Here is an 11,041-nt window from a genome sequence, read left to right as displayed (position 1 = left end):
GCTGCAGATGATAGTGTCGGATGTACAGTCCCTCAACCTGACATATTGTGGATTAGGCTACAGGAGGAAGATGTGAATTCAGACCAGCAGCACCTGCAAGGCCACCTGGTCCACCTGTTTCAATCGAAATTCAACACAACAGTCATGTTCAACTTGGGAGATTTGGAACATTTCTGAGGGACTCCGCATTGAGGTTAAAAAAAACATTAATGATGTGGACCAAATCATCAATATATTACATTGGAAGGCATTTTCTTTGCACGGAGACCAGCGGTGAGGAGAGAGGGAGGAAGAGAGAAAGAAAGAGAACATGTGATTCATTTATTTCAATTTAGCCTATACACTTTATTGCTGATAGAATGTCTTCAAATACCTCTCATCCTGTAAGAATGTCATGAACCCATGATGCCTCCTGGCTTTTTGACTGGGATACCAGCCCAGTCCAACATTTACATGTCGGAATGTGGCAGAATAAACTTTATCATTCGCTATAAACTCTGACAAGTGACTCTTCTACTGTTACATGACATTCTCTATCTCCCAAAGCCCCCTCCACAGCACTCCCTTGAGGCACCCGTAAATACCATTAGGCTACAGTTGAATTGAAGTGACTCGGGTACGGAAAAAAACATTACTAATGTGAATGCTGGCCAGCAGGGGGAGGGCAATCGTACTCTGGTCTAATCAATCAGACCTAGTGTGAATCCATTACAACCCGGTATCCCAGTCACAATGACATTACGTATGTCATTTGTTCTTGTTTTATCTGTCTCTGCTCGGGTTGGTGGTTTAAATAACGGACATAACTGAGAATGAGCGTGTGCTTCTTTGCATGCCAAAAATGGCAATTTCCCCTGTCTGCTGAAATCATTATGAATACTGCTAGATGGTGGCACACTTTCACTTATCCTCAGCAGAAAATTGTTTGCAATCCGTCATTTAGATACCAATGCACCTATAGCTCAAGCCTTTTTTTAAAGGCAATGGGAGAATGTGTGTGTGTTCGTCCATTGCTGTTCATTCCCTGATTCCCTGTGCTGCTGAAATGCCTGCGCTTGGCTATATCATCGATTTGTGTTCCGCCCACCCAGAGCATGGGAACGAATTCGCAAGCATGTCATTGGCTGTCAATCGGCCCAATCATCAAAATGTAGCCCAGTGACGTCAATCTCAGGACGTCTGAATGTAGGACTGTAATCATTCTGTAATCATTGCTAAATAGTGTAACAGGAGACTCCCCATCTCTCCAGCTCTTTGGTAAATAAAAAATACATTTTCTGGACAGGATACCAATTTTATCCAATCAGGAGGGAAAACTCCGCAAATATAATTGATCAGCTTAACATTTTTAATGTTCCATTTCAAAATGTTTATGCAATTTTGGCCGTATGGTGGCCTTACGATCACCAATATCAGTAAGAGCCATCTTCTGTGGAGCATGAAAGTGCACACAGCAAATGTCATGTCAACTTAAGCCCGTACTTTTTGAGATATGTTGTTTGGGACCAAGGTGTTGGACGGATGGCCGACTGACCGACCGACAACATTTTTTGTTGAGGTATTAGATTAGAGGTTAGAGATTTGTGAAGTTCAGGTACTTTATACGTTTAAAAACGATTGTTTAGGTATAAGGTTAGAGATCGTTAGGTATAGGTATAGATTTACTGTGGTTAAGGTCAGGGTATGAAAGTTAACAAATCAGATAATAATCACAATACAGTGAACAACCCGGCCTTGTGCGTATACATCTGAATTGGGCACAATATCTGCGATTGCCAGCCCATATTGTAATCTGCCATTTAGAAATGGCTGATTTCACCCAGTACATTTTCTCTATAGGGTGAATAGACATTTTTATGGAAAACAGCTGTTGCCCACTCCAGCCCGGCGGTATACTGCTTTATGGAATGTCAGTGTGTATTCTCATCACACTCACTGCCAGGAACTAAAAACAGCTACATTAATTGGCCGTCAAGGTGAGGGAAAGAAAGCCTACATGAGAAAATATCTTCACTTTCATTCATATTATTTAGGATGCTCATGAGTTCCATTTTGGACGCATATTAAATGTATTTTGGACATCTACGATATCCTTTATAAGTTTGTATATACATCCCATAGCAGGAATATGCCAATATTAATAGGGATACTGACACGTGTACTGTAATATTGTACCCTAAGTGCACATGGTAGGGTATTATAATCCATCCTGTGTGTGTGTGTTTGTGTGTTTGTGTGTTTGTGTGGTGTGTGTGTGTGTGTGTGTGTGTGTGTGTGTGTGTGTGTGTGTGTGTGCGTGCGTGCGTGCGTGCGTGCGTGCGTGCGTGCGTGCGTGCGTGCGTGCGCGTGTGCAAATGCATTATTTGCAACCTTTGCAGTGAAAAATGAACATAAGTGTAGTGGCTCTGTATCTTTTAAAGGCCAATAGGGATGAATAACTGCTGGCCCTCGGGGGCCCTTGTGTTCAATAGGAGATAGATAGGGGATAATCTAAATGCAACACAGCCTACTGGAGATCACAACAGCATAACTGTCCTGCAGTGGGTTGAAAATGAGTCACAGGTAAGATATTCAGATTTTTGTTCACCGCTATTAATGCTATGAACTATGCCACTATAACATTAATAACAAAACTTTACTGGTTTTAAACTTTACTCAAAAAGTAACCACCCTTGCTGCCACCCCACCAATGGCCCCAGCCCCACTAAGAATGTCTTTGTCCTGTTTCCTTGTCCACACAAACAAATTTGGCACTGATTGTGTGTGTGGTTTGTGAGATTAGCCCCGGATACACACACACACACACACACACACACACACACACACACACACACACACACACACACACACACACACACACACACACACACACACACACACACACACACACACACACACACACACACACACACACACACACACACACACACACACACACACACACAGGTGTGAAAACATAATCTCACCCTTGCCTTTGGCCAGGTGGAGATAACACCCTCAAAATGTCTATAGAGTTATAGGTAACTCTATAGACTTAAAGCTAAATAATCGGTAATATTGAAACAACTAGCAGACATTAATTTTGTCCCATCCTCAAACTAATAAAATAAGAACCGTTCTTTTCATGTGATTTCTTTTCCGCACCGCAAAGCATTATTATTGATAAGAAACCGGCAGTACCGGATAAGCAGTATCATATCCGTATCGATAAAATCCTAACAATACTTCTATCAGGTCAATATGCTCTGTTGTCTTCATCTCTCCAAGCAGTTTGTTATTTCCTCCTTGCATCTGTCCGTGTGTGTGTGTGTGTGTGTGTGTGTGTGTGCGTGCGTGCGTGCGTGCGTGCGTGCGTGCGTGCGTGCGTGCGTGCGTGCGTGCGTGCGTGCGTGCGTGCGTGCGTGCGTGCGTGCGTGCGTGAGTGTCTGTCCACAGCGAATATTGCCATCTACTAGGCCACCTGCGTCATATTTGTTGTTTACGCTGCTAACAGGCCAAGGAACAGGCTTATTTGCTCATAATCATAGGGGAAGCTCTTTTGGATGCTATTTAGCACCTGTCTTAAAGCTACTGTATATAGCACCTTGTCAAATGGTGATATATACTGTAGAACCAATAGAGGTGCCTAATCTAAGCCAAAGAACATGTAGAGAACCTCTAAAGAACCACACATGGTCTTAAGATGTTCTTTGTATGGCAGCAGTGCTATACAACACCCCAACCACCGCAAAGAACCACTGAAGAACCACCATTGTTGAACCAAATGGTTTCCCCTCCAGAACTGGTCGCATGGTAAAGGTACTTGATTGATTTATGTGTGGCTTCAACATGGGCATTGAGTCCTTTCCACACAAACGAACTCTGGGACAAAGTAGTTTAATCCAAACACGTAATCCAAAAAAAATGAAGAAAAAAAAAAGTTTTACAATGATTTTGAATCAAAATCTAAGTCTTTGACCAGTGTTATCACTATCCTCATATTTGAGGATGTAGAAATGTGTATACGGGCACATTATCTCAGTGTTGAGTTGTTACCTGGCTAGTTTCTCCTACGCCTCTTGTTAAAGAGTATCTTGACAATTAATACATCTGTATGAGTGACACCTTTTTACTCATTCTGAATTTCCTTGAGGTTTCAAACAAACAGTTTTATGAATTTGTTTTCTTTTATGTAATTTGGGAATTTTAATAAATATTATTTTCAATTGAATAATTTGAGCTTTAAATAGTTACTATGTCTAATAGCAAGATTTTGTAATATAGAATTACATTTTGTTGGTAATTTTACCTTTATTTGATATACAACTCGGAAATGAAGTTTGGATTTGTATTATTTACTTATTTTGTAATGTATTTCATAGTTAATACTGCAAAGTATCCTAGGTAACGATGCAGTTATAAAGTTGATCACTGGGGGGGAACAAGATATACCGGGCTTGTATTCCCCAGGTGAGTGTGTGACTGTTAGAGAAACCATGTAGATATTGATGTATAGCCTATCTGAAAGAGTAACTATATTGATATCCAGAGTGATCATCTGTGTGTACTGATCCATCTGTTCCAGTTAGTATGAAGTTACCTTTCTTTATGACTGTCTTTTATGCTGAATAGTTTGGATTTGTACTTTGTACTTTTCGGATCCCAAAGTACTGGTAAGCAATGTTTATTGCTTAGAGGTCCTTTTCCTCTTTCCATTTTGTCATCATTGAATCGACATCGGAGCTGCTGTCAGTGTCTCTTCGTTGGAGTCGACTCGCTAAATGTCAGCCTAAGTCCCACTACTGTCATCAAAACACAACGCAGAGAATAGACTGTTGGCTGCCACTACTATCAGCGAGGGGGTGTTATAAACTGTGTATAGTCCAAGTAGATTGATTGACCCTGGTTACATTTGGATGATTATTTTACCATACTTGTCCATGTGATAATATCACATGGACCATAATATGGTCAGCTGGAGAAGACATTTTAACATGAAGTTGATACAAAATTCCATTGTTACTCTCGCTTAGACATTCTTTGTGATCTTTTGTCCTCAGCTGTCTGCCATACAGTCCAAAACTGCAAGTGCCGTCAAAATATGATTTTATTTCATAAGCCTGCACACAACTGTATGACAGTTGTGTCAACTGTATGACAGTTGTGTGCAACACAACAGACATATAGGGCTTGTCCTATCCTGCTGCACCCTTTGGGTTGGTTTACTTTCATAGATTGTGTAATCAGCTGGTGGACACATTTTGGCTTCATTTTTTAAATTTTATTTTTATGTTGATTTGGACAGATTTGGGGTCGCTTTCATTCAAATTCCTGGGGTGATTTGTGTTCACAGGCTGCCCCTGTGCCAACACAAATTTTCATAGCTCTTACCCCCATTGCCCCCCATGTCTTTTCATACAAACGTGCAACGTGCCTCCTGGTGGAGTTTTTAGTGCACCTATCTAGTTTTATTGAATGCCAAACAAGAGGCCGTAGCTTAGTGGGTGGAGTGGCTGTCTGGAGGTCACCGGTTCTCTTCCCGGTCTGCTTACGTCTACATGTCAAAGACACTTAACCCCTAACAGCTCCCTCCCGAGTGCTCATCAAGACCATCTGACCAAGGTGAGCTGGTCCTTTTCCTTTTTCCAGGCCTTCTCTCTCGCAGAGAGCAAACTCTCAAGTTTGGCATTCTTCTCTCTCAGAATGTTATTGTCATTCTCTAGTTGCCTCAGTTTTAGATGATCCATGGCTGCAACGGACAGTGACTGCTGAGCCTTGGGCTGGGGCTGATGGCGGTCGGGCCTCTTGGAGTCAACTTTCAGCTCCTTCACCCTGTTAGCGTAGTGTAGTGTGTTGAGGGTATTTTCACAAGATGCCATACCAGGAGATATTGTTGCAATCATGCACATACGGGAGTTCTTCCCAATGAAGGAGTCTCTGAGGACCTGAGTGAGCTTGCTGGCCCTGAAGGGAGTGTGTTGCTGGTTGCGTCCCAGAGCCCTTATGCACTCCTTTAGTGCCAGCAGACTTTGGTTAATTGCGGATCCCTCTTGGCGAGTCTGGGGGTCAGAGCCGGACGTGTCAGCTCCTCTCTCATTCCCAGCCAGGTCGATGAGCGAGAACTTCCCGTGCAACTGCTGCAACTGCCCCTTCTTCCGTAGAATGATCTGGAATACAGCATGGCTCCTGGAAGAGCGGGCGTTGGCCGATGTCTGACCCGATGTTCTATATTTGTTTCCCGTGTCGATGAGTTTGAGAACATCCTCCGTACATCGAACTGCTTTCTCCTCTAGTCCTGACACCAGAATTTGCTGTTTACCATCCTCCAACACCTTCAGCTTAGCTTTACCATTCAACAGATCTAACACATACCCATTGTAGATTTCAAAGAAGGTTGCGTACACCTGTAGTTCTAACTTCTTATATCTGGGTTTCGTCAACATGAGAAATACATCCCGCGCAGTTAATGCATAGATTCCTTTGGAACAATCCTGGTGCCTTCCAGAATAATCTCCACCCATAGTATGCGTTTTCCCACTTCCTGTTTGTCCGTATGCGAAGCAGGTAGCCATGCCCTTCTCAAAGATGGTGTCCACCAGAGGCTTGGCTGTGAACCTGTACACCATCTCATTGGTTGTGGAGGCATCGAAGGCGTAATCGAGGCGGAACTTCTGGTTCTCCAGGTAGCGGGTGAGGTCCACCTTCTGTTTGGGTTTGTGAACCATCACCGTATCTTTACTGGGAATGGTGATCACATCCAGCTCCTTCATAGTCAGTTCCTTTTTGTTCAGTGGACGCTTCCTCACACAAACACATATTTTGTGTTCCTCAATCATGTCTGCTTTAGACAGAGGTTTGTAGTCTAGACTGGCTTGGAAATCCTTGATCATGTACATGATCTCATAGTTAGGAATGATGGCGTGTGCCTCCTGTGATTTTAGTCTTTCACTCTTTGATGGCGCTGTCGTACGATATTTACTTACAATTCTACTGATTTTAACAGGAGTGGGAAGCGGTAGGGTCTCTGGGCTGGGGACAATATCCTCGTCTGGGGCCACACCTGGATTTAGATCCTCAGAGTCAATCTCTTCTCCATTCTCAATCTCATTCAACTCCACTGTGACAGACTTTTTGTCCTGGGGGATTCTCCCATCACTGTGCTTTATTTCCACATCCGTACCGACATTCTGCCCAAAACCACATGCCATTCTACATTACTTAAATACCTAGAATACTTAAACATAAACGTATGTCCTTCTGCTGCAGTGTTGGACAGGTAGGTGGCTATTTACAACTCTCAAACTAAAGTCTGCATGGGCTTACACATATTTTTATAGTACTGTGATGACGCCACAGTTGCTATAGGAGTGGACCGTCTAAAACAGCATTGTCTGTATGCTCCCCGTATGTCACACCAAATTCTGCCCAAATATGGAGTTTCTGCCTAAGTATGGAGTTCCACACAGCTCCAGACTGGCCTCCAAGTAGAGCTCTTCACAGGTCCAAATGACAGACCCGAACCCTCATGGACCCGTCACCCGTGAAATTTGAGACTAAATTGTTTCTGACATTTTCTTTAAATGACAGACCCGAAACCTAATGGACCCATGACCTTTTTCATAAAATTTCATGAAATTATATTGCTTGTTGCCAGACCCAGGGGGTCGGCCTACATGAGGCTTTGTCGGTCTGTCCCTCTTTTCCTACCTGTCCAATGACCTGTCCCTCTTTTCCTACCTGTCCCTCTTTTTGATTGGCCAAGCTTCGCGTGACACGTAGTGCTCCGATCTTCAGATGTTAACCACTAGGGGTCTGGCAGTGCTCCGAGGAGCACCTTTTCTAGTTTTAACCTCAATGTGTAGAATGAATTCATGATCGTGACGTGCACGGTGTGTACACCTTTGATCCCGTGGAGGTATAATTTGATGCATTCTCCCAAGTCACTGAACTCTGGCAGCTGGCAGCCTTGTTTTAAGCTGCAGTATTCTGATCCTAGGTCAGCCTAATCATCATGCTGCACTTAACGGTTATCTTTCCTGATCAGCACTGAGGGTCTCCTCTGATCCAGTCGGGTATTACACGTTGTGTGATTGCGCAAATGTGCACACACACATACGTAGTATTATGCATTTCTTTACCCTGTCTACACACCTCTCTCTCTCTCACACACACATACACACACACACACACACACACACACACACACACACGCACGCGCACGCACATGCGCACGCACGCGCACGCACGCACACACACACACACACACACACACACACACACACACACACACACACACACACACACACACACACACACACACACACACACACACACACACACACAAGGTGATGTGACTGATTGGGAGGAGACAGTAGAGGAAGGAAAAGTGTAGGAGACCTTCCTTCCTCCATCTAAGGTCACAATCTACCTAATAAGTCAGGAATGACTGGTTTCCTTTCTCTCTCTCTCTCTCTCTCTCTCTCTCTCTCTCTCTCTCTCTCTCTCTCTCTCTCAGTCTCTCTCTCTACCCCCCTCTCTCTCAGTCTCTCTCGCGGTTGTGCGTGTGTGTGTGTGTGTGTGTGTGTGTGTGTGTGTGTGTGTGTGTGTGTGTGTGTGTGTGTGTGTGTGTGTGTGTGTGTGTGTGCGTGCGTGCGTGCGTGCGTGCGTGCGTGCGTGCGTGCGTGCGTGCGTGCGTGCGTGCGTGCGTGCGTGCGTGCGTGCGTGCGTGCGTGCGTGCGTGCGTGTGTGTGTGTGTGTGTGTGCCTCTCAAACAAAAACGTAATGAGGGATTACATCAGCAGGCCCTAATTCTTCATATGGTTTCTCTTGTAATTTGTTCTACAGACTCTGTCTGTCTGTCTGTCTGTCTGTCTGTCTGTCTGTCTGTCTGTCTGTCTGTCTGTCTGTCTGTCTGTCTTGGTCTGTCTATCTGTCTCTTCATACCAGCCACTCCCACATTCCATTCCATCTCATCCCAGCTAGTCCCAGTAACCCTAACACACATGTCTCCACCAGAGACATAAGACGCCTCATTGGCCAGTGGGGTCTCACATCAACACCACCCCCATATTATGTTCTACTGCAAGAAATATATTCTCTTCAAAGTTCAAGGTTCTTTTTTATTGCTACATCTTACATACAGGTACATACTGTAAGAGTAAAACTTATTTTTGTTCAGCTTCCTTCAGACAATGCAGCAGCATAGGTAATAATGATGATAATTGTAATAATAAGGGTAATTGTAATAATAATAATAATAATAATAAAACTGTAAAATAAGATCAAAAATAGAAAGAGAGAGAGTAGAACATCAGCGATACACGTGCATATGAGCTTGGTTTTATTATATACACCGACAGCTGTTACATAAGTTTAGGTGTACTTATAGCCTCCTCATTTTTTCCCTCTACACAAAATCTCTTGGCCCAAAATAGCCGATCTACAAGCTCACAATGCGTCACTGATGTGTCATTGTTGCTGAATGTTCGCCTATTATGACATGTCCAGAGTAGGGATGCTAGGGTTCATGTGGTTAATGAATGACTGGATTTGACCTATTCTGCTTTGTCATCTGCTTTTGGGTCCTCAACTCTGACACACACTGTGACAGTGCGACATGTTGCACAATGCTGAAACGTTAAAATGTGTGCTCAATTGAAGCCTGTTTGAAGATAAAAATTCAACACATTACCTGACATTAACCTCTGATGAAGCATCACAGAGCGCTTTGACTTGGGGTTGCTGGGGTGTTGTCATGACTCATGAAGCAGAAGTGCTAGCCACTACAGGAAACCACTTTCTGTATCTGTCAGAGGCCACAAGGCCACATCCTGCATCCTGCGGTCGTGCTGATTGTGCCCTTCAACCCCACTTTTTACTCCATACAGATAAAGCCAGACGGTTTGAGTTTAATTTTCATTTGATTTATTTGTTTATTTGGGAGGGACAACATGTATTAATGAACAATACATTTAGGGCCCTATCTTACCTTACTCCCTTATGCCTAAACTGTTTTGGCATTTTGGACTATTTTGAAAAACATTTTAAAATAGTGAAAATAGCTACATTGACACATTGTAAGCTTGTAGATCGGCTATTTGAACTATTTTAAAATGTTTTTCAAAATAGTTAAAAATGCGTTAAAAGTTTAGGCATAAGGGGTAAGGTAGGGTCCATAATGCACTGAATACACACAGGGACGTATCTGTGACTTCCAAGGTGGGGGGGACCATTTTTGTTTTTTTCGGCCCACACTTCCGCTACAAATGGTCTTGCCAAGTGCAAAAATGTGTCATTCTAAAATTGTCTATTGTTAAAATCATTCTCTAGTAAGGGTGCAGTTGCTTGCATTACCAGCTCCCGATTAAACAGTCCAAGTTTGCAAGAATTATGTGAATTCTTCATTTTGGTGGATTCCTCCTTTGAGGTCAAATAATGCAATCATGTCACATACTGTACCACTGTAGACTCCTCAGAGTAATGAGTCACAAGTCAAGCTATTACTTCATGAGCCCACACATGTAATCTAAGACACACTGGTGGGTGTAATTCACTGCTGCAATTCTATTTCCACTCATATTCTTTACATACCAGAGATATTTATTTGTGTCAATGAGCTTGGCTGAATGAGAGCTAACCTCTTGCCTCTGTATTTCATCATGTTTCCTTGAGCAAGAGATCTGCTTGACCGCAAGCCACTCCCCTTCATATATCATATATATGTGTGTGTGTGTGTGTGTGTGTGTGTGTGTGTGTGTGTGTGTGTGTGTGTGTGTGTGTGTGTGTGTGTGTGTGTGTGTGTGTGTGTGTGTGTGTGTGTGTGTGTGTGTGTGTGTGTGTGTGTGTGTGTGTGTGTGTGTGTGTGTGTGCGCGTGTGCGTGTGTGTGTGTGTGTGTGTGTGTGCGTGCATGCTTGCACATACAGTACTGTCATCTAAAGGGCATTGAATTTATTGTCCCCATGGTCAAACGGCCACCATTTTAATCATCAAATCCATACTCTGTAGAGCCAGTATTAACATTACTGTTGAGCAGAGAGAGAGAGAGAGAGAGAGAGAGAGAGA

General features: G+C 43.3%; 1 protein-coding gene across 1 annotated transcript in view; it reads right to left on the bottom strand.

Annotated features, from left to right (window-relative positions):
* Positions 1–7,187, bottom strand: part of LOC308102868 (kinesin-like protein KIF2A) — a gene marked incomplete at both ends in the record, with an annotated part of 14,468 nt that extends 7,281 nt beyond the window's left edge. The window contains 2 exons of the mRNA XM_080452724.1: positions 1–57; positions 5,598–7,187. The exon at positions 1–57 is cut by the window's left edge and continues 505 nt beyond it. Coding sequence (XP_080308850.1) covers positions 1–57; positions 5,598–7,187 — 1,647 coding nt within the window. The remainder of the gene's footprint in view (positions 58–5,597) is intronic.
* Positions 7,188–11,041: the final 3,854 nt, after the last annotated feature.

Source organism: Gymnoscopelus braueri (genome assembly GCF_963280865.1).
Source record: "Gymnoscopelus braueri genome assembly, chromosome: 16".
In the NCBI taxonomy this organism is placed as follows: domain Eukaryota; kingdom Metazoa; phylum Chordata; class Actinopteri; order Myctophiformes; family Myctophidae; genus Gymnoscopelus; species Gymnoscopelus braueri.
This window is presented reverse-complemented; position numbering and strand designations above follow the sequence as displayed.